Source organism: Oncorhynchus keta, chromosome 14, assembly GCF_023373465.1.
Source record: "Oncorhynchus keta strain PuntledgeMale-10-30-2019 chromosome 14, Oket_V2, whole genome shotgun sequence".
In the NCBI taxonomy this organism is placed as follows: Eukaryota; Metazoa; Chordata; class Actinopteri; order Salmoniformes; family Salmonidae; genus Oncorhynchus; species Oncorhynchus keta.
This window is the reverse complement of record NC_068434.1, coordinates 10,642,309-10,666,314: the sequence shown is the minus strand read 5'-3', so window position 1 is coordinate 10,666,314 and position 24,006 is coordinate 10,642,309. Positions and strand designations below refer to the sequence as shown.

The 24,006-nt window shown below is 44.0% G+C and overlaps 1 protein-coding gene and 1 long non-coding RNA gene across 4 annotated transcripts in view; one reads left to right on the top strand and one right to left on the bottom strand.

The window, feature by feature from the left end:
• Window positions 1-12,418, bottom strand: part of nipbla (NIPBL cohesin loading factor a) — a 46,905-nt gene extending 34,487 nt beyond the window's left edge. The window contains exons 1-13 of one of the 2 annotated variants that reach the window (XM_052461069.1): window positions 12,029-12,418; window positions 9,725-9,789; window positions 9,431-9,638; window positions 9,119-9,284; window positions 8,905-9,005; window positions 7,848-7,962; window positions 7,463-7,617; window positions 7,116-7,243; window positions 6,841-6,931; window positions 6,193-6,654; window positions 4,836-5,819; window positions 4,450-4,620; window positions 3,936-4,118 (exon numbers count right to left, since the gene is read on the bottom strand). In XM_052461069.1, coding sequence (XP_052317029.1) covers window positions 3,936-4,118; window positions 4,450-4,620; window positions 4,836-5,819; window positions 6,193-6,654; window positions 6,841-6,931; window positions 7,116-7,243; window positions 7,463-7,617; window positions 7,848-7,962; window positions 8,905-9,005; window positions 9,119-9,284; window positions 9,431-9,494 — 2,620 coding nt within the window. In that variant the 5' untranslated portion in view covers window positions 9,495-9,638; window positions 9,725-9,789; window positions 12,029-12,418. The remainder of the gene's footprint in view (window positions 1-3,935; window positions 4,119-4,449; window positions 4,621-4,835; window positions 5,820-6,192; window positions 6,655-6,840; window positions 6,932-7,115; window positions 7,244-7,462; window positions 7,618-7,847; window positions 7,963-8,904; window positions 9,006-9,118; window positions 9,285-9,430; window positions 9,639-9,724; window positions 9,790-12,028) is intronic. The other variant, XM_035784827.2, reaches the window with a different exon arrangement.
• Window positions 12,419-17,719: 5,301 nt separating this feature from the next.
• Window positions 17,720-18,352, top strand: LOC127907408 (uncharacterized). Of its 2 annotated transcripts, none has more exons than XR_008064364.1 (3): window positions 17,720-18,030; window positions 18,091-18,150; window positions 18,240-18,352. It is a non-coding gene; the product is annotated as an uncharacterized LOC127907408 (long non-coding RNA). The 2 variants fall into 2 exon arrangements; XR_008064363.1 differs by having other exon boundaries at window positions 17,720-18,090; window positions 18,121-18,150.
• Window positions 18,353-24,006: the final 5,654 nt, after the last annotated feature.

The window sequence follows — 24,006 nt, the reverse complement described above, 5'->3', positions numbered from 1 at the left end:
ATGAAGGAACATAACGATGCACTCAGTGATAGAGCAGTAATGAAGGAACACCGATACTCTGAGTGATAGAGCAGTAATGAAGGAACATAACGATAATCTGAATAGAGCAGTAATGAAGGAACATACCGATGCACTGAGTGATAGAGCAGTAATGAAGGAACATAACGATGCACTCAGTGATAGAGCAGTAATGAAGGAACATAACGATGCGCTCAGTGATAGAGCAGTAATGAAGGAACATAACGATGCACTCAGTGATAGAGCAGTAATGAAGGAACATAACGATGCGCTCAGTGATAGAGCAGTAATGAAGGAACATAACGATGCACTCAGTGATAGAGCAGTAATGAAGGAACATAACGATGCACTCAGTGATAGAGCAGTAATGAAGGAACATAACGATGCACTCAGTGATAGAGCAGTAATGAAGGAACATAACGATGCACTGAGTGATAGAGCAGTAATGAAGGAACATAACGATGCACTCAGTGATAGAGCATTAATGAAGGAACATAACGATGCTCTGAGATAGAGCATTAATGAAGGAACATAACGATGCACTCAGTGATAGAGCAGTAATGAAGGAACATAACGATGCACTCAGTGATAGAGCAGTAATGAAGGAACATAACAATGCACTCAGTGATAGAGCAGTAATGAAGGAACATATGCACTCAGTGATAGAGCAGTAATGAAGGAACATAACGATGCACTCAGTGATAGAGCAGTAATGAAGGAACATAACGATGCTCTGAGTGATAGAGCATTAATGAAGGAACATAACGATGCTCTGAGTGATGCAGTAATGAAGGAACATAACGATGCACTCAGTGATAGAGCAGTAATGAAGGAACATAACGATGCGCTCTGTGATAGAGCAGTAATGAAGGAACATAACGATGCGCTCTGAGTGATAGAGCAGTAATGAAGGAACATAACGATGCACTCAGTGATAGAGCAGTAATGAAGGAACATAACGATGCGCTCTGAGTGATAGAGCAGTAATGAAGGAACATAACGATGTACTGAGTGATAGAGCAGTAATGAAGGAACATAACGATGCACTCAGTGATAGAGCAGTAATGAAGGAACATAACGATGCACTCAGTGATAGAGCAGTAATGAAGGAACATAACGATGCACTCAGTGATAGAGCAGTAATTTTTACATTTACATTTAAGTCATTTAGCAGACACTCTTATCCAGAGCGACTTACAAATTGGTGGATTCACCTTATGTAATGAAGGAACATAACGATGCACTCAGTGATAGAGCAGTAATGAAGGAACATAACGATGCACTCAGTGATAGAGCAGTAATGAAGGAACATAACGATGCGCTCAGTGATAGAGCAGTAATGAAGGAACATAACGATGCACTCAGTGATAGAGCAGTAATGAAGGAACATAACGATGCGCTCAGTGATAGAGCAGTAATGAAGGAACATAACGATGCGCTCTGAGTGATAGAGCAGTAATGAAGGAACATAACGATGCACTCAGTGATAGAGCAGTAATGAAGGAACATAACGATGCGCTCTGAGTGATAGAGCAGTAATGAAGGAACATAACGATGTACTGAGTGATAGAGCAGTAATGAAGGAACATAACGATGCACTCAGTGATAGAGCAGTAATGAAGGAACATAACGATGCACTCAGTGATAGAGCAGTAATGAAGGAACATAAGTGATAAATGTAAATGAAAAATGCACTTACAAATAGGTGGATTCACCTTATGTAATGAAGGAACATAACGATGCACTGAGTGATAGAGCAGTAATGAAGGAACATAACGATGCACTCAGTGATAGAGCAGTAATGAAGGAACAGTAATGAAGGAACATAACGATGCGCTCTGAGTGATAGAGCAGTAATGAAGGAACATAACGATGCACTGAGTGATAGAGCAGTAATGAAGGAACATAACGATGCACTCAGTGATAGAGCAGTAATGAAGGAACATAACGATGCACTGAGTGATAGAGCAGTAATGAAGGAACATAACGATGCTCTGAGTGATAGAGCAGTAATGAAGGAACATAACGATGCACTGAGTGATAGAGCAGTAATGAAGGAACATAACGATGCACTCAGTGATAGAGCAGTAATGAAGGAACATAACGATGCACTCAGTGATAGAGCAGTAATGAAGGAACATAACGATGCGCTCTGTGATAGAGCAGTAATGAAGGAACATAACGATGCGCTCTGAGTGATAGAGCAGTAATGAAGGAACATAACGATGCACTGAGTGATAGAGCAGTAATGAAGGAACATAACGATGCACTGAGTGATAGAGCAGTAGTGAAGGAACATAACGATGCACTCTGTGATAGAGCAGTAATGAAGGAACATAACGATGCACTCAGTGATAGAGCAGTAATGAAGGAACATAACGATGCGCTCTGAGTCATAGAGCAGTAATGAAGGAACATAACGATGCGCTCTGTGATAGAGCAGTAATGAAGGAACATAACGATGCACTGAGTGATAGAGCAGTAATGAAGGAACATAACGATGCGCTCTGAGTGATAGAGCAGTAATGAAGGAACATAACGATGCGCTCTGAGTGATAGAGCAGTAATGAAGGAACATAACGATGCACTGAGTGATAGAGCAGTAATGAAGGAACATAACGATGCGCTCTGTGATAGAGCAGTAATGAAGGAACATAACGATGCACTCTGAGTGATAGAGCAGTAGTGTGCGTTACTTGAGTTACTGGCTTTAACGACATTTAAAGCACACTTCTGGGTTTTCCGATCACTAGTAAATCCGATTCCGAGTATCAAGTGAGATAAAACAGATACAATTTCGACAAGACGAGAATGCCGAGATCGACATACCCCTAACAGACATACCCCTAACTCTATGTGGTGTAGAGTACGTAAGTAAAAATACTTTAAAAGTACTACTTAAGCCTCCCGAGTGACGCAGTGGTCTCAGGCACTGCATCTCCGTAGGGGAGTTGACGGGACAGGACTAACTACCAATTGGATACCATGAAATTGGGGAGAAAAAGGGAGAAAAAAAATACATTCTAAAAAAGAAAGCTAAGTAGTTTAGGATATTTATACTTGGCCATTTATATTTTTGACACCACTACATTCCTAAAGAAAATCATGTACTTTTTACTCCATACATTTTCCCTGACACCCAAAAGTACTTCTTACATTTCAAATGCTTAACAGAACAGGAAAATGGCCCAATTCATACACAGAGAAAGTCCCGGGTCATCCCTAATGCCTCTGATCTGACGGACTCACTAAAACACAAGTGCTTCGTTTGTAGATGGTGTCTGAGTTTTGGAGTGTGGCACTGGCTATCTGTAAATACATTTTTATTTTAATGTATTTTTTAAAGCTAATCGTGCCGTTTGCTTAATATAAGGAATGTGAAATGATTTATACTTTTACTTTTGATACTTAAGTATATTTAAAACCAAATACTTTTAGACATTTACTTTAGTATTTTACTGGGTAACTTTCACGGAAGTTATTTTCTACTCACCTATCTTTCATTTTACTCAATTATGACAATTGGGTAATTTTTCCACCCCTGATGATAGCTACTTCTAACAAAGATATTATGCAATCTACTGGCTGTGTGTAATGCAGTCCAACTTGCTAAAAGTGCTTGGCTGGTGATTGCATCGTCGCTAGCTAGTTTGCCATCCGAAGCAGGTTGCTGGAGATTGTATTAGCTACCTAGCTACAGTGAATCCATCTAGCTAGATCGGAATAGGTGAAGCTTTGTCTCTCTGCCCCAGCTCACTCTTTTCGCAGCGTGTCATCATAAGCAACTTCGCAGTGCATGGGAGAATACAGCTCCTACTGTATTCCACAAGCGTATGGGACAGTGTATTTAAGAATTACAAATAGCTAAACTGGCAGTCATAAGTCGGTCAATGCAGGTTAGAGGGGGGGAAACTCACTGTCACTCATGCTGGGTGGGGGCGACTCCTCATCAGAAGAGTCCCGGTAGCAGCTGTTAGAGCCTCTGCATCCCTCTTGGAAGCCCTTACTCCGCCTATGGTCTCCAGAGCCCCTCCTCTCCCGCTCCGGCTCATACTCCCAGGCCTTGTCCCCCCGGTTCTTCCTCTGGCGCTTCCTGGCAGCTGTGGAAAGACACACACACACACACACACAGTCAGCACGGAGTCACTACCTGAGGCGGCAGGGTAGCCTAGTGGTTAGAGCGTTGGACGAGTAACCGGAAGGTTGCAAGTTCAAACCCCCGAGCTGACAAGGTACAAATCTGTCGTTCTGCCCCTGAACAGGCAGTTAACCCACTGTTCCTAGGCCACCATTGAAAATAAGAATTTGTTCTTAACTGACTAGCCTAGTTAAATAAAGGTACAATTAAAAAACTACAGACTATTCTATACATGGTGTTGTTGACTGAGAACCCTAACAGACTGGACTGCATATTGTCTATAGTTTACTCACATTCCCCGTTGGAATCGTCGTCCGAGTCGACCTCTGTGTACTTGGGCTTCTCTTTGACCGTACTCCGCTTACGCTTGTTCATCTTCACCCTCTCGCACAGTGGCATGGTGGACTCCATCTCCGCCAACAGTTCAGGAGGAAGCTCTTCCAGCACAGACTGGTCTAGTCCACCTACAGGAAGACGGTGTCACAGGGTCTTATTGAAGAAGAGGCTGGCAGGGGACAAGCTATAGCCCGTCGACATGTGAGTAATTCATTGAATAACCTCAAAACAAAGTCTGAATTCCTTTATACAGTAGATGGGACGACTACAGATTATTGTTCAACAAATATTCTCATAGGGTGATTACATTGAGAGAATGAGAGCACAACTGCAGCCTTCTTACCTCTGCCTGACTTTCCTGAGAGGAACCTGTTCTTGCCAGACTTGGAGCCGTGACGGTCCTTAACCCTGATGATCCTCTGCACCTCATCAAAAGAGAGCTTCTGCAGCACCACGACAGGCTTGGGTCTCTTACTTATGTGGTCCACTAGACCCCGAACCCCCAGCCGCTCCAGCTTGACCCGGGGCTGACCCCAGCCTTCTGCCACGTCCACAGCTCCGCCGTCCCGCTTCATCTTGGGGATCACAAAGTTCTTCAGACCCCCAGACCCTTGCCCCCCCAGCAGGTAAGCAGGGAACTCTCCTGACTTTCTCTCAGGCTGTAGTTGTTTGACTCCATCTGGGCGGTTTCTGGCCGCCTCTCCTCCGCTGGGGGACCTGAAGCCGGGTCTGTCGCTCCGAGGCCGCCCACTGGGGTCAAAGCCACCTCCACGGCCCTCCTGTTTGACCCTGGGGCTGTCCGGCCGGTAGCGCTCCTCTGGCGAGCGCCTGTCTTCATTCCTGTGCCGCCTCTCCCGGTCCCGCCCGTGCTCTCTGCTCGATGACTTAGGTGTGTCAGGGCGCCGGTCTTGCTTTCCGTCATGCCGGTGCCTGGATGGCTCACGGTGGTTGTCGTGTTTGTCCATGCTGTTCTTGATGACCTCGGGTCGATTGTCGGCTTTGAGCCGGAGCACCCCGGCCGTGTCGGATCCTTCGGCTGCAGGGCCCTCGGCAGGCTCCTCGGGCCAGCGTTGTGCCTCCAGGGCCGGGATGGGCGCAGCCATGCAAGGGTCAAGCTGGCCGTCGGCCCGGCCCGCCTGTTGCAGGTCGATGCTGACCATGAGGGCTGGTCTGCTAGCTCCGTTTCCTGCCGCTGTAGCCTCCTGGGGGATCAGTTTGCCTGCATTGCCCCCTCCTCCGCTGCCTGGCGCACCGGTGGTGCCTGCTGTGCCCCCTGCTCCAGGCTCCAGTGGAAACGAGTCTTGCTTTCGCTTCTTCAGGGGCTTGTCTGGAAAGGAACAATCACAGGCACACAACTCCATTAAACTACAAGTCCCAGAAGTACAACAGTCAGAAATAAATGGAGAAATGAGCATGAAATCAGATGAATTGCACTGAAGCAAATCTACACGACGAAATCAACAAGAACAAATCCTTTTCTTTGAAAAGATGTTGGAATGCATTTGAAAAACACTCAAACGGACAAATACACTCCCATGCATTTTAAGGTGCGAGAGCTCCTTTTAGAGTTCTCTGAAAGCTATAAGATGTACAATTACTCTATAGAAGTAAAGAAAATGCAGATGTTCATTACTTTAAGAGACTGAGCACCAGCCAAACAGGGCCTAAACACAGGGGGGGGTTACTGGTAGTATACACACCTTTATCTTGCACCTCTTTGGAGCAGCGCTCCCTCTCACTGGCCGACTCACGCTCTATCCTCTCAATCTCCGCCAGGGCGTCCAGCTCCGCCTCATCAAAAGGCGACGAGAGAGGGCCCTCCTGCCCTTTAATAACCCCCACGTTCTGCAGCACAGGGACCTGCTGGCACCCAAGCTCGCCCTCTAGGTCAGAGTTCTGATCCATCATGACTGGCAGCAGCTCACCAGAGGGGTCCTCCACCTCCTCCTCCGACTTCACCCGTGACAGCGACAGCGTCAGCTTGGTGGTGTCCTTGGAGGGCGAGGTGACGATGTCGTACGCATCCTTGTCCTCTTTGCCCACCAGCTTCTTCTTCTGCTGTTTCTTCCTCTGGTCGGGAGACTCCAGTAGCAGGTCCGGGGGGCCTTCCCGGGGAGACATATACGGAGGAGACTGAAGGATGAGCGGAGGCCTTGAACCAGCTGAAAAGACAGTCAAAAGTGATGCTCACATTTATGTAATTAAGTTTGAAATGAAGGTCGACCCACAATGATAAGAAACAGAAAAAGGCATCAGTCATTGCAACCGAGAATCTGGAGGTGTGGTAAAAATAGCATGAAAAGGGAGTTGGGCTGCCAAGGAAGGAGCTGGAGTCTGTCCCTGTGTACCTTTGGGTGTTCCTTCGTTTCCCACGGGTGAGCACCCAGGCTGAGGCGACCTCAGAGGGAACGAGGCGTTTCTCATGGAGGGGTCACTCTCCTGCAGATGGAGACGGCAGAGTGAGTGACAAGGCATGGCTTAGTGAGAAGCTCTGTATGAACGGTTTTTGTTCTGTGGGCTATAAAAGTTCCCTCTAACATTTAGTCAGAAATACAGGTTAACATAATGACCCCATTACTATTGATTCAGGATCTAAGTCATGGTTTGGGAGTGCGGGAGGTACCTCGTTCCCCAGTCTGTGAACTATACTCATGTAGTCCTCCTGTCTGTCTGGGTGGTGGTGGGCAGCGTTGGTCATCGGTCCCTTGCTCTCATGGATGTTCCTCATGCCTCCAGGGACCATGGGGCTGGCTACAGACAGTACACAAGTGACAGTTCATATCACTCAATCGTGTCGCTATGATGGAATTAAGTTCAAATTAACGCTTTTTGAGTCTTCTTTGCTTGTGTATCAATTATCAGTGCATTTATTGTGGCTTACAGTCACATTTACGAACAGTACACAATCAAATGTCTGAACAATGGTGTATTATCACCCCACCAACACACACACACACACACAAGGCTTACCTTGCTGTATCTGTTGGTGCTGATTGTAGCTGGGGGGGTGAGGGTACTGCATGAACCCAGCTGGGCTCTGGGGAGTGTATGGGCTGGGCACAGGGCTGTTCTGCTGGGGGATGAACCGACTCCCTGAGCTCGACTGTGGGGAGACAAATCCCCGGCTGCCATGGGAGACAGAAGATCAGGAGACCGGGATCAGATGGTGTGCCAGTGTTTTTTCACTAGCTATGTGAAATTCACTACCTATGTGAAGACAACCTAAAACATGTCAAACATCAGATTCTATTGAATGTAATTTGCTAGGATATATCAGAGGTCTGTGACATGGTGGGGGGAAACCATGGAATAGGGTCCAAGATTACAATCGCCAATGTATAGAGACATCACTCACCTAGATGGATTAGGAGACATTGAAGCCTGCTGAAAGTTTGCTGACTGGGCTGGGCTGCCATGCATGGAATTCTGTATTGGTTTGTACTGTTGCACCATCGGCTGCTGCATGACATCTGCAAACAAAAAGGACAACAAATAAACCCAAATAAATTGTTAAGATACTAGTTAATTTGAGACAATACGATTGAATTCTAAGTACCCAAGTAACTTGAACTACTAGTTCAATGGTCCAGTTTTGGGTATAAAACACAAATTGGTGGTGAAGATAGGGTCTTGATTAGATATACTAAAAGGAACATTTCTACACTCAGCTCCTATTACAAATTGGTAAATGCAGCGTCGACAACCAGCAGCTACTTAGGGTGAGTTTGTATTGTAAATCAAAAAAGGTGCACGAAGCAGAAATCACTCACTCTGCCTAAAATTCAAAATAGTTCACCTAATTTCAGTTAATGTGACCAAACTATCAAGTATAGTGTAGAGAATCACTGTATCATCTAAACCACTAAAATATATTTTCCATAAACAAAAATATTGTATTTTCAGCTATTTGAAGCTGGTGTACAAAACAAAGTAAGAGGTAAAACTAAAAAAGCAAAGAACAGAAAGAGAGCACACAGAACAGATTTACTACTTCTTAGACTTGCTTTCAACGAGAATGACAGATCTATAATTCACATTTCTGTGAATTTGGTCAGATCGCCCAAAGAAAGTGACATATTGCAGCTTTAATCCATTAGCCAATCGACAGCTTAGAAAAAGGAAATTGATTTGTTTAAGAAAATAAAGATCTTAAAATGACAGCTTCCCCCGAACAGTAAAAAGCACTAAATTAGCCTTTCACTTTAAGGTTGAGGGCAAGGATTTGTCTTCATTCATTGCTCACTCCAGGTCGCAGTTGTAAATGAGAACTTGTTCTCAACTGGCCTACCTGGTTAAATAAAGGTGAAATAAAAGATATTTAAAAAAATGTAAAAATCAAATCCATATCGGTCTTCAGTTTGTTTCGAGTAACAATTGTTTACAAAACAAAGTGGCCTTAAAAGTGTGTGTACTTTTCTCCCTGAAGATGCCGGGGTTCCTGGACAGCACCGTCTGGAGCAGCGCCGGCACGTCGCCCTCTGGCTCATCACTGCCCAGGTTGTCCTTCAGCTCTCTGTGGGGGAAAGGCAGCAGGTCATGTCAAACATGTGCTCTCAGAAAGACACGGCCATTGACGCAAAATATCTGCATCGTTGGTCAATTAATGACTCGGGGTTGAATACTCACATGTGCTCTGTGGAAACCTGGTTAAGACCGTGGGCCAGCTGGGAGACCAGGTTCTCGTCCCGGCAGGCCAGCAGGCAGTTGACCTCCTCTGCAATCCTCCCATTGTAGAGCAGGCTTTTGGTGGTGGTGGCTGGGAGAGGAGAGGGCAGGGGTAGCTGATTCAACACTGCAACAGAGAAAGAAGAGGGACACCGGTACAACAGACACACATATGTGTTTTATTGCGACAGTTCATCACATGATGTTACAGCTGGAAATGACTAATCTCGTGGTTAATTGTGTGTGGAAGTGAAATAGAACAGAAGGACTTACAGTCTGTAAGGCTAGCAATCCCAGCAAGAGTGGTGATGGGAACATGAGGCATATCCCCATTCATGCTGAAGGTGGGGGGGCGGGGCAGTGTGGCGATACACAGGTTGCTCAGCGTCACAGCCGCCAGACCAGTACTCACATCTCCTTTGTTCTGGAAGAGGAAAAAGACGAGGGATTCACTGTAGGCTGCTTCAAAACACAGGAGGGGCTGAAAAACATAATGCTAAACTCAATACGAGAAATAGACCATACGTGTGACTCCTAAACCGTATCATTGCAGTCCATTTGAAATACCTTTCTGTAGGGCACTGTTCTGTATGGATTGAAACCAAGGACATTTCAGGAAGAAGTCCACAAGTCTGAAGAGAAAAAAAATGGCATAACATTTCATTGAAAAAATGTATTGAAAAATTCACCTAAAAAAAATGATAGTGATTTAAATGTAAAAGTGTCAACTAGCTCCAAAACTCCTACTTGGCATTATGTTGCAGTTCACGTTAAAACCAATAGTGGAAAAACATAAGTGTGGTGTTGGTGGGACATTTGGCTATGTTCTCTAATAAACGGCAGTCAGAGGCTACACTCTAATCACAACACATTGCCTTCTCATTATCAACAGAACAGCTCAATGAATGGCCCAATGTTAGCCCAGGTGTTGAGTCATACTGCCACCCACTCATCAAAGCATTCACAGCCCAGAGCTGAAAAAAAACCATCAGACCAAAATAATGGCCCAAAACAAATGCAACACAACATATGTCACTGATTTGTCTCTTACAAACAGACCATGCTAAATCTATTAAGCTTTTTCATACTTAGAAAAGTAGATCTATAACTGAAGTAAAAGCATTGTACACTGCTGCTACTGGCCGTTTATTATTTATGCATAGTCACATATCCATTGCTACATGAACAAATTACCTCGACTACACTGTATCGCCCGCCGCACACTGACTCGAAGGTACCCCCTGTATATAGCCTCGATGTTATGTAATTTTATTGTTACTTTATTTTGAAAAAAAAATACTGTAGTTTATTCAGTAAATATTTTCTTAACTATATTTCTTAAACTGCATTGTTGGTTAAGAGCTTGTAAGTAAGCATTTCACGGTCAGTTTGTATCCGGCACATGTGACAAATAACATTTGATCTACTTGAGTCCAGGATTGTGCTGAACTACCACACTAACAATAAATGTCATGATTTGTCAACTATAACAGTAGGAATCTCTCCGGGCTCCTCGGTTTAATTCAAAATATGATTTATTTGGTCCAACACTTTCTACAGGGATTTTGGACTTAGAAAGATTGTCTTCAAACTCTAAACTTTAAGTATTTATTCTAAGAAAATAATGGTTTGGTGTAGCCTCAGAAGATACTGACCTATGATTTGACAGAAACAAATATAATTTGTTAGTGTAATATTGAAATCACACACACACACACACACACACACACACACACACACACACAAACAATTTGACCCTAGCTTCCCTATACACACACATACACACACAAATAAACAATTTGACCCTAGCTTCCCTATACACACACATACAGTGACAGTCGTCAGTAGCCTGCCATACTACTGACAGCTGGGAGACTGACAGGCCAGAGCACAAAGGAACAGATGCAGTGATGACTTGGGGGTCATCATCAATAATATTACGAGATCAACGCAATAGTGCTTGAAAACTTAAGGGGATTGTTTTTGTTGGTTATGCATTTAAAAACAACAACTAAATGTTTTTCTCGATTTGTCATGTTTATGAACGATAGATAACTAGCTAACAGTAGCTAACGCTGATTTTCACCAAACTAATTTAATAGTAGCTAGCTAATTGCCCCACATTTCAGAGTTGAACTTTATAAAGGAGTAACGTTACGTATTGAAAACATATGAGGTGGCTAAATAAAATCCTCAGTATTTATTAACATATTTTACGTTAGCTTGCTAAATTAACGTTGTTCTCACGCGAACCAACCTACACAATATTATCCAACTCAATGTTGTTGATATATCGTTAGCTAACTGTCTAGCTAGTTACTGTAATCAATTAAATAATCGGGTTAGATTACGTTAGCCTAGCTAACTAGTTAGCTATTTATCTTTACTTGTGGCAGGTCGGATTTAACATTCGTCAGCTAGCGAGTTAGCAAACAATAGTCGTTGCTATTTTGATTAGCAGTTAGTTACTAGCTACGTTGATCAACTACGCTAACTTTAGCTAACGTATCTAGTTAAACATAAAATCAGTATAGCCTTTGCTAGCTAACTAGTTAGTTAGCTAACAGGCGCTGGCCTAATATCTCGACATAGTTCACTATTTTTACCAGACAAGCGATTTGATAATTCGGGTATATAAACGTTAGCAAGCTAGTTAACTACCTAATACTCGGGCTCGGGGCCTACCTACTAAGCGAGCAAAACGTACAGTAGTAACGTTAGCAAGTGGCAACGATGATAAACATGACGAGGGAGAGAAACTAGCTAACGTTAACTGGCTACGTCGGTTAGCTAAATAAACAACGCGACTTTAGTTTTGAGAATTGGTATATGAACATCAAACATTTATTGATAGTTTACATCACCATTTACCTTGTGATTTTTTTTTGTTTTTTTTTTGTTGTTGCTACGCTAGGTTGTCCTGGTCTGTGTGTCTCTCTAGCTCCCCCTTTCTTCTCTCTTGCTGCTCCTCCAACAGACCTCCGTTCTTGACTTGCCAGCTAACGTTAGCCGTCCAGCTAAACTAGCAGTCAACAATAATCTGGGTTGGGCAGATTCTTTCTTCTTCCGTCGGTTGAATGTTTGAACGGAAGTATATTGGGGACACATTCGTTCGGTTTGAGTTTCTCTCGGTCTAAACCGACATGGATAAATCTGTGGCCAATTTCGCTTGTATATGTGTGTGGGGAGGGGGGTAAAACATTTTTTTTTTTTTAAATATGACGATTGTTGCGGTGAGACTTCTCTCTTAGAACAAAATGCCGACCGGAAGTGCCGCCGTCGGAGTGACCTCCATCGGCGCCAAAACGAGATGCCAAGTTTGAAGGAATCACCAGTGTGTGGCGCAAGACAAACAAACCTGAAACAAACCCACAATCTATTTTAAATAATTGAACGTAAGTGTTTATAGATGACTATAGCACTGTTTGACAGCATGCCCCTGGCAGTCATCTACTAAACACCCTGGAATGTGTCATTTCAGATCATAGGTCGCAAGATACATGAGACAAGAAAAGATAACGTTCTGTGCAGGGATTTAAAACTATCTGGGAATCCTCCAATGTAAAATCTTTGAATTCAGCGCATTTTTTTTCATGTTAAAATGATTTCACTCAATTTCATTCTTTGAATGATTTCCCAGGGGGTTTTCACTCCCATATCCCTGTTTCCATTTCCACCCCTGGTTATGGGTGATAGTGGAATGAAGGACCTTTTGTTCTTGTTGGGAATCAGTTGTATTGTTTTGTTGAATCTGGTGTGTTAACTTTAGGCTGTGACAAAAGTCTGCATGCCAATTTCTCAGGGAAGGCTTGAAGAACACTAGCTAGGCCTACATGAAGAATGTTTGCATAATTGTTTATATTTGTTATAATAGGCCTATGAAAACAATGTCATCGCATGAGGCCTGACAGTGCAGTGTGCACAAACATTATTCCATCTCTGATAAAGTGGAAGTTCTTCAACGGCTGAGGCGCAAACTCATAACCCTCAGCATAGGCCCACACAAGAGGCATCATCAATAGGTCTACCAGTGACCCAGAAAAAACAAGGCATTTCTGGATCCGGGGCAACAGCAGGCCTACTTCTAGGTCTCAGGATGCACTTATAGGCTTCTGTTACTAGGCCTACACATCCATCATTGGCCGACCCTCCATATGCTCTTTCTATTTTCTAAAGATTCAAATTTAAAGGCATATGCCCTGGAAATGTAAGCAGTGTCTAACTGTGTTACAAAGTGGTGGATAACACGTTGACTTTATACAGTGTGCCAAGAGTTTCCCCTTTGTTTACGGCCATACCAGGCTGAATATGCCCGATATTGGAGGCTAAGAAGCAGGGTCGAGCCTGGTTAGTCGGGCCTGCTTTGATTGGAGACCACCTGTGAATACCAGGTGCTGTTCGCTTTTTGGCCAGTAGAGTGCATTCTTGTATTAACTAACGGAATTTCAGCAGAGGGCAGCTTTTATTTATTAATAGCAGTAATATAATGTATTTTTATTTTACTAAATGTAGCCAGTATGTGCTTAATTCCCCATCCTAATATGATCAAAATAAATTATTTAATGTGGCCGCTGTCCACTAAAGGTGGTGCTGATTGTTGTGCTGTCACTGATTGCATTGGTCAACTTGGTTATGTTAGTCTATCTCCCTTTACATTTTTGTCAGGATTCTGTCCTTTATTTTTTTAAACTATGAATCTGTCAATCTCTATGTAAAGGATTTTTGTATTTCTGTGTATTTGACAGTCTCTCAATTGAATTAATTGAGCAATCAAATATTGAATTAGAATGTCATAAGAGGAAATGCTGGCGCAGGGAGGGAATAGCAGCATCTTGGAGCCTTCCTTCCCTGTGTTGATGTGTAGTGAGTTTCTGGCTCACATAGCGCCTGCATTGGTTTCACTCAGCTCACACTCAGAGGAAGTAGAAGGAGGAGGTGCGCAGAGATGAAGGAGAAGCATAGAGATAGATAGAGGACACATCTTTGCATCCATGCCATTATAGCGTCGGTGACCGCATTGGCAGCGCCATTGAGGCTATCTCCATTTTGAAGTAGTCAATTATCTTCTTCAAGATTGGCTGATCCCTCCTTTTCTGCCAATGAAGTTGGAAGTCCCACCCTGTTGACTACATTAAAATGGTGGAAACTCTTATTGGCGCTGCCCATGCTAACATGGCCTTTTGGCCACTAGAGGCCTCTATCATTCTTTATGAGGAGAAGCTACTTGTGAGCAACTTATACCCTGACCGGCTGGGCTACATTGGTTTCAGGAGGGGGAAGCATTTTGGAGACTTCCTTCCCTGTGTAGATGTGTTGTAAATACTTGTGCCCTTAGTGGCTGGTCAGCTGCATTGACTTCACTTAAGTCATGCAAGGAGGAAGGAGGACCCTTACGGTGATAGGAAAGTATCGGATCGGAAGGTGTGATTACTGCAAGGAAACAGAGACAGTGGAACATGTGCTGATACAGTGTGGGGCCCAGTATGAGAGGGAAAGAGAGAGACTGAGATCCTGTTTGAGGGAGATGGGGATACAGGAATTGAGTTTAAAGGGCATACTGAGTAGAACATCGTAAAAAAAAGTGTGGGCGGAGGGAGTTAGTTGCCAACAAGACAAGTTATTTTATGGCACAGGTTTTTGTGTACCACTTGGAGAGGGAACCTCTCAGTCAAAGAGAAGATGTTGGATAAATTACCTTCACTTTGGTGGCGGACAAAACTTAATTTGACGAGAGTGAGGATGAATTGCCTGCGGTGGGAGGTGTGGTGAAGATGGCCTAGGTTGAGCCTCTTCCCAATGATGATGAAGAGGATTCTGGCCCAGTGGGAGTGACGTTTTTTTGAGAGAATGGATCCTTGCCTTCTGGCGGATCCATATGTGATGTAAGGTTGGGTTGAGAAGAGGTTGTGGACTGTTGAGTCAGGGAAAGTAACTCGAAGTGGACTCATGATGATTTCTTGTGTCTTCCGTGCAGAGGGAGCGGGCGCTCCAAACCACACACCTAGGGACAAGAACTGTGACTTGCTTTGCTCTCCGGAGCAGGGCGCCATTTAAAGGAATGTTAACTGGAGTGGCGTTAAGTGTTGAGGAGAATCAACCGAAATGGAAGATTCCCGGTGTATGTGACTTCCACCGTTTGGTGTGACGCAGACCAGGTGGAGAGCGTGCTGTAACAGAGAAGACACTGTCTGTTCGGCTGATGATCCAGAGTCTTTACCCAACCAAGTCAAGGATGTGTCAATTATCCTGTGAGAGCTGTTGTCCCGAACCCGTTACGGTGTTTTAGGTGCCAAGCTTATGATCATGTAGCAGCAGTGTGTAGGAGGGAGATTCCTAGATGTGAGAAGTGTGCAGGAGGGCATGAGACAAAGGAATGTGTAGTATTGGTGAAAAAGTTGTGTGTGTAAACTGTAGGGGTACCCATGGTGCTGGAGATCAGAGGTGTGCGGTGAGAGAAGGGCAGGTTGAGGTTGCCAAGATCAGAGAAGTACAGAAGGTGTCGTATGCTGAGGCAGTGAAGAGAGTAGTAGAGGAAGATGGTTCCAGGGTGAGGGATTCTGAGAGGATCCCTGTGAGTTGGCCGAGGCCAATAGCGAGTGATAGGAATAACATGTTCTTCAGTAAGTTTGGCTTCTTAACGTCATAGCCATGGTTATTAACTGTACCACAGAAATGTAATAGAATATAGATGTTGTGGTGGCTGCTGCAGAGAAATACTTGAGATTACCAGATTTTACTGCAGAAGACTTACAGGGGGTAGTGGTAGTGTTCTGTCCTCCCAGGCTGTTGGCTTGATGTAGGATTAGACAGGGTTAAATAGTGGAATGGAGTGGTGTTTTTAATGAGGATTAGATCTGATTAAAAAGTGGAATGGAGTGGTGTATTTTATGGGGATTAGATAGGGATAAATAGTTGAAAGGAGTGGTGTTTTAATGAGGATTAGATAGGGTTATATAGTGGAATGGAGTGGTGTTTTAATGAGGATTAGATAGGGCTAAATAGTGGAATGGGGTGGTGTTTTTACAAGCATTAGATAGGGATAAATAGTGGAATGGAGTGGTGTTTTTATGAGGATTAGATAGGGATAAATAGTGGAATGGAGTGGTGTTTTAATGAGGATTAGATAGGGCTAAATAGTGGAATGGGGTGGTGTTTTAATGAGGATTAGATAGGGTTAAATAGTGGAATGGAGTGGTGTTTTAATGAGGATTAGATAGGGTTAAATAGTGGAATGGAGTGGTGTTTTAATGAGGATTAGATAGGGCTAAATAGTGGAATGGGGTGGTGTTTTAATGAGGATTAGATAGGGTGGAATGGAGTGGTGTTTTAATGAGGATTAGATAGGGTTAAATAGTGGAATGGAGTGGTGTTTTAATGAGGATTAGATAGGGCTAAATAGTGGAATGGAGTGGTGTTTTAATGAGGATTAGATAGGGCTAAATAGTGGAATGGGGTGGTGTTTTAATGAGGATTAGATAGGGCTAAATAGTGGAATGAGGTGGTGTTTTAATGAGGATTAGATAGGGTTAAATAGTGGAATGGAGTGGTGTTTTAATGAGGATTAGATAGGGTTAAATAGTGGAATGGAGTGGTGTTTTAATGAGGATTAGATAGGGCTAAATAGTGGAATGGGGTGGTGTTTTAATGAGGATTCGATAGGGATAAATAGTGGAATGGAGTGGTGTTTTAATGAGGATTAGATAGGGATAAATAGTGGAATGGGGTGGTGTTTTAATGATGATTAGATAGGGATAAATAGTGGAATGGAGTGGTGTTTTAATGAGGATTAGATAGGGATAAATAGTTGAAAGGAGTGGTGTTTTAATGAGGATTAGATAGGGATAAATAGTGGAATGGGGTGGTGTTTTAATGAGGATTAGATAGGGCTAAATAGTGGAATGGGGTGGTGTTTTTTTACGAAGGCTAATAGTTAGTCGATGAGCGTGTTAATTAATTTAGTAGGGAAACGGAAGACGGTCCATCCCTCCTCAATAGCCTCCTTTTGGCGAGGAAGCACAAATGTATCCTAACTGAGTCGTTCATGGAAGAGTTTTGAAATCTGCCATACCCCCTTTGAATCAGCTATTGGTTTCTCAAAGGAGAAAAGCATGCAAACATTTAAAAACCACATGCTACTTATGATATATGAAACCATATTCTACTTATGATATGAAATTATATGCTACTTATGATATATGAAACCATATTCTACTAATGAAATGATATGCTACTTATATGATATGAAATTATATGCTACGTATGATATGAAATGATATGCTTCTTATATGATATGAAATTATATGCTTTTTATATGATATGAAATGATATGCTTTTTATATGATATGAAATGATATGCTACTTATATGATATGAAATTATATGCTACGTATGATATGAAATGATATGCTACTTATATGATATGAAATTATATGCTACGTATGATATGAAATTATATGCTACTTATATGATATGAAATATGCTACTTATGAAATTATATGCTACTTATGATATGAAATTATATGCTACTTATCCCTTTATCTATAAAATGTCTTGCACACCTAGCTAAATTAGTTTCATCACTTTATACATTCATATTGAGATTCCACTCTTGACTCCATTTTCCTGATGAAGTGCGATTGGAGGAGAGTCATTTCATACAAGCGCATTTCCATCCACTTTCCCTCCACTAACCAGGTTTCCATCCACTTTCCCTCCACTAACCAGGTTTCCATCCACTTTCCCTCCACTAACCAGGTTTCCATCCACTTTCCCTCCACTAACCAGGTTTCCATCCACTTTCCCTCCACTAACCAGGTTTCCATCCACTTTCCCTCCACTAACCAGGTTTCCATCCACTTTCCCTCCACTAACCAGGTTTCCATCCACTTCCCCTCCACTAACCAGGTTTCCATCCACTTCCCCTCCACTAACCAGGTTTCCATCCACTTTCCCTCCACTAACCAGGTTTCCATCCACTTCCCCTCCACTAACCAGGTTTCCATCCACTTTCCCTCCACTAACCAGGTTTCCATCCACTTCCCTCCACTAACCAGGTTTCCATCCACTTTCCCTCCACTAACCAGGTTTCCATCCACTTCCCCTCCACTAACCAGGTTTCCATCCACTTCCCCTCCACTAACCAGGTTTCCATCCACTTTCCCTCCACTAACCAGGTTTCCATCCACTTCCCCTCCACTAACCAGGTTTCCATCCACTTTCCCTCCACTAACCAGGTTTCCATCCACTTCCCCTCCACTAACCAGGTTTCCATCCACTTTCCCTCCACTAACCAGGTTTCCATCCAACCTTTTTATGCAAATAAAGTACGTCCGATTAAATAACTTCCTGCCTAATGGAAAAAGCTAATTTGTCGGTAAACTTTCCAAAACAAAATATGCTAGACAAGGTGGGATGTTTTTGTGTTGGTATAACTAATTATGCGAGAAATGTCAGTGGAAACGCTTTTATGAGCAAATATTGACATAATAACCATAATAAGGAAGTAGGCTTGGAGTCACAGGATGACATGTTGTGTGGTCCTCCCACTACGACTCGAACCGAACGAGGAAATCATGCAGTTTATTGGGCTACAGATGAAAGTTATGATGAACCTCCCAGGGGTGGTGAATGTGAAAGAGGATGAGCTCGATGCTCCTTTCCAATAAATCTGGAGAGTTTATTCTGGTGACATGATCATCAATCCTTGGCTGCCGTTCAGCAAATATAAATAATCTTACTATTTTGTCCATAATAACCTCATCACGTAGGCCAAGTCATTCCATGGAGGGCTGCTGGTTCATCTTCTCCTTCTTCTCCTCCTTCTCCTCCTTCTTCTTCTTCTTCATTTGGCAAATCGCAACCAACTGGCAGGTGTGTACACCGCCACCTACTGTACTGGAGTGTGAGGCTGGTCACGACCTATCTATACCCACATATTCTCTTAACTAACCCAGAATTTCTAATAAAATAAAATAATTCCCTACAAATCTCACTACGACCATCACTCCTACCCAAAATACCACCCTCTCCCCTTTCCCGTCCAACCTCTCTGACCCTATCAAACAACCTCTCCCTTTCTACATCATACATTTCACAATATAAAAATACATGATCAACCATTTCCTCGACCATACAGCCATTACACATTCCAGGACCATGTTTCCCTATCAATTTCATAGATGAATTCAATCTCATATTCCTGATATCATCCTATACAACATAACCTCCTCCCTTCTGTTCCCATTACATGACACTATCTCCCGTGCAGATTTCATTGTACAATAAAATGTCTGCCCTTACTACTTTCATCCCATTGTCTCTGCCAGCAATCTAACCCATTTTCCAGAGTCAATGTTTTCATTTCCTCTCTACCCAACTGCACCATTATATCCACAATATTCTTTCTCGCTGCTCTTTCTGCTATTATATCAACCGTAGCATTTCCATGAACTCCTGTATGAGCCGGAATCCAACAGAACTGAATTCCAATACCATGTCTTTGTAACCCAAACAACAGCATCATTATGTCTACCCATAAATCCTCACGTTCTGACGTTCCTGATCTTAAACTACACTAAACTGATGCAGAGTCCCAACATATTACTAGTCTTCTTGATTGTGCCTCTTCTATCCATTGGACTCCAACAATTATAGCAACCATTTCTGTTGAATATACAGATAAATCATTTGTTAGTCTCTTGCATTGATTAATATAGACATCAGGAATGAATACACCTGCTCCTGTCTTCCCATTCATGAGATCCTTTGAACCATCTGTATATACTGCAAGACAAGAATAAAATGTATTACTACTATATTGACCCACTATTGTTCCCACATTATCTTCTTCACACCACTGTTTCTTTTCTTCTGTCAGGCTCAGATCAACATGTGGTCTTGAATAAAACCACAGTGGCACATTTCCTATTGCCACAGATGGCCTTATAACAACATATCTGAGTCCATATTCATCAACCCTTTTTCCAATCTCTGGGCCAAAACCTCTCTTTTGATATTGTTCATATTCCCAGCACTCTTCCAGTACTGTCAGTATATGATGGTCTACCATACTACCCTTCAATCCAGTATGCCAGGGCTGGCTTAACTCTTCTAAGGGATAGTGGCATTTACCCAGTATCTACTTGTGAAGCCTCAACCGGTGTAGTTTTAAATGCACCACCGCACATCCTGAATGCACTCGCTTGCATCCTATTCTATTGACATCACTTCCTTCATTGGCAAAGCTTTGGTCCTCTCAGTACTAACTTTAACGAATGCATCAAGGCTGGTTCTTCATTTTCTGAATCTACTCTGATGTGGACTTAATAGAACCCTATGTCCCAGATAATACATCAATCTGCCTACAATCCTACTGGATTTAGGTTTTTCCTTTCAATTAAGACCTAAACAACCAGGTGAGGGGAATTCCTTACTAATTAGTGACCTTAATTCATCAATCAAGTACAAGGGAGGAGAGAACAGACAACCGGCCCTCCGTGGAATGAGTTTGACATGTGCTGTAGGCTATACCTGCACTGTATCTGTTAGCTGATAGCTAAGGCACGTGTCATACCAAAGTGGGAACATTCGTTTCAGCTTAAAACACTTCCTTTTTTGTCTGACAACACCATCAGCTGAAAATATGATGGAAACTCATTTCACATATTTTTTTAACAGGTACATTTTCTATTTGTTTATTTTATTTAACCTTTATTTAACTAGGCAAGTCAGTTAAGAACAAATTCTTATTCACAATGACGGCCAAACCCTCACCCGGACAACGCTGGGCCAATTATGCGCCGCCCTATGGGACTCCCGATCACAGCTGATTGTGATACAGCCCTGGATCGAACCCGGGTCTGTAGTGATGCCTCTTGGCTTGCGATGCAGTGCCTTAGACCGCTGCGCCACTCGGTCCCCAAAATTGGTTTACCTCTATCTAGACTCCCACTGGGAGGAGGAGGAAGATGCATATTCAAGGAGGAAGGAGTAGCATCCTGGAAGGAGGGACATGTATATATGAAATATATATGTCAAAAATGTGATGTGAAAATATATACTTCCACACTATGAGGTTGGTATAATACTGTGAAATTGTGATAATTATGATAATGCCCTTTTAGTGTTTAATTGTTATTATTTTTATTTCCCCTTTATTTAACCAGGTAGGCTAGTTACTAGAATTGACAGATGTGGAAAATGAAAAACCCAGTGGAATATCAGAATTTCTGCCTGACAGGCCCAGTGGACAGCGGCTGTAGAGTTCTGTCTGACAGGCCCAGTGGACAGCGGCTGTAGAGTTCTGCCTGACAGGCCCAGTGGGCAGCGGCTGTAGAGTTCTGCCTGACAGGCCCAGTGGGTAGCGGCTGTAGAGTTCTGCCTGACAGGCCCAGTGGACAGCGGCTGTAGAGTTCTGTCTGACAGGCCCAGTGGACAGCGGCTGTAGAGTTCTGTCTGACAGGCCCAGTGGACAGCGGCTGTAGAGTTCTGCCTGACAGACCCAGTGGACAGCGGCTGTAGAGTTCTGCCTGACAGACCCAGTGGACAGCGGCTGTAGAGTTCTGTCTGACAGGCCCAGTGGGCAGCGGCTGTAGAGTTCTGCCTGACAGACCCAGTAGGCAGCGGCAGTAGAGTTCTGCCTGACAGGCCCAGTAGGCAGCGGCAGTAGAGTTCTGTCTGACAGGCCCAGTGGACAGCGGCTGTAGAGTTCTGTCTGACAGGCCCAGTGGGCAGCGGCTGTAGAGTTCTGCCTGACAGACCCAGTGGACAGCGGCTGTAGAGTTCTGCCTGACAGACCCAGTGGGCAGCGGCTGTAGAGTTCTGTCTGACAGACCCAGTGGACAGCGGCTGTAGAGTTCTGCCTGACAGACCCAGTGGGCAGCGGCTGTAGAGTTCTGTCTGACAGGCCCAGTGGACAGCGGCTGTAGAGTTCTGTCTGACAGGCCCAGTGGGCAGCGGCTGTAGAGTTCTGCCTGACAGACCCAGTGGGCAGCGGCTGTAGAGTTCTGTCTGACAGGCCCAGTGGACAGCGGCTGTAGAGTTCTGTCTGACAGGCCCAGTGGACAGCGGCTGTAGAGTTCTGTCTGACAGGCCCAGTGGGCAGCGGCTGTAGAGTTCTGCCTGACAGACCCAGTGGGCAGCGGCTGTAGAGTTCTGTCTGACAGGCCCAGTGGGCAGCGGCTGTAGAGTTCTGTCTGACAGGCCCAGTGGACAGCGGCTGTAGAGTTCTGTCTGACAGGCCCAGTGGGCAGCGGCTGTAGAGTTCTGTCTGACAGGCCCAGTGGGCAGCGGCTGTAGAGTTCTGTCTGACAGGCCCAGTGGGCAGCGGCAGTAGAGTTCTGTCTGACAGGCCCAGTGGGCAGCGGCAGTAGAGTTCTGTCTGACAGGCTCAGTGGGCAGCGGCAGTAGAGTTCTGTCTGACAGGCCCAGTGGGCAGCGGCTGTAGAGTTCTGTCTGACAGGCCCAGTGGGCAGCGGCAGTAGAGTTCTGTCTGACAGGCCCAGTGGGCAGCGGCAGTAGAGTTCTGTCTGACAGGCCCAGTAGGCAGCGGCAGTAGAGTTCTGTCTGACAGGCCCAGTGGGCAGCGGCAGTAGAGTTCTGTCTGACAGGCCCAGTAGGCAGCGGCAGTAGAGTTCTGTCTGACAGGCCCAGTAGGCAGCGGCAGTAGAGTTCTGTCTGACAGGCCCAGTGGGCAGCGGCTGTAGAGTTCTGTCTGACAGGCCCAGTGGGCAGCGGCTGTAGAGTTCTGTCTGACAGGCCCAGTGGGCAGCGGCTGTAGAGTTCTGTCTGACAGGCCCAGTGGGCAGCGGCTGTAGAGTTCTGTCTGACAAGTGAAGAAGCAGTTTTAAACATGTCCTCAAGATGTCAGCAAAAACCCAATTTATTCACAAAAGCAATGGTCTAATCAGTTCCTGATTAATTTGGGCCTTACTTACACACTCCAACAGAACCACATTGTGATGTGGCACCTCCAGTTTCTCCCCTTCACATGACCATATGTCATATATTGTCCATTTGGGATACGTGTTGAGTGGGAATCTACACTCTGATATTAGAAACCACACTCTGTTACAGGCTTATGTTCATATCAATGTCATTCTGTAGCTGCATGAATTACACTTGTTGATTGGTGATGAGTATTTTACCCTCTGCCCATAGAGGGTGAATGTCCATTTTTTTTCTTCAAAATTGTGAATTTGAACCTGCTGCATGTTACATAGTGCTGTCCAGGGGGAGTACTTGTACATCAAGCTGCCTCACACTACACAAACATATACAGGGAGCTCCAAGAGTATTGGGAGTGTGACACATTTTGTTGTTGTTTTGGCTCTCTACTCCACGCTTTGGATTTGAAATGATACAATGACTATGAGGTTAAAGTGCAGACTGTCAGCTCTAAGTTGAGGGTATTTTCATCCATATCGGGTGAACCATTTAGACATTACAGCACTTGTTGTACCAATCGTGAATAATGATGAGTGAAAAAGTTACAGACACACAAATATCATACCCGAAGACAGGCTAACCTCTCACCATTACAATAACAGGGGAGGTTAGTATTTGGGGGGATATGATGATATTTGTGGGTCTAACTGTCTCACTCATCATTATTCACGATTCATTCAGGACTATCCATAAACATGGTAGCATCCAGGGGCGTAGGCATGGGTGGGCCTGGGTGGACACAGGCCCACCCACTGGCGAGCCAGGCCCTGCCAGGCTCAGATTGAACAAAAACTAAAAATATACACTTTTATATATATATATAAATATATATACAGTACTGTGCAAATGTTTTAGGAAGTTGTGAAAAAATGCTGTAAAGTAAAGAATGCTTTAAAAAATAGACAT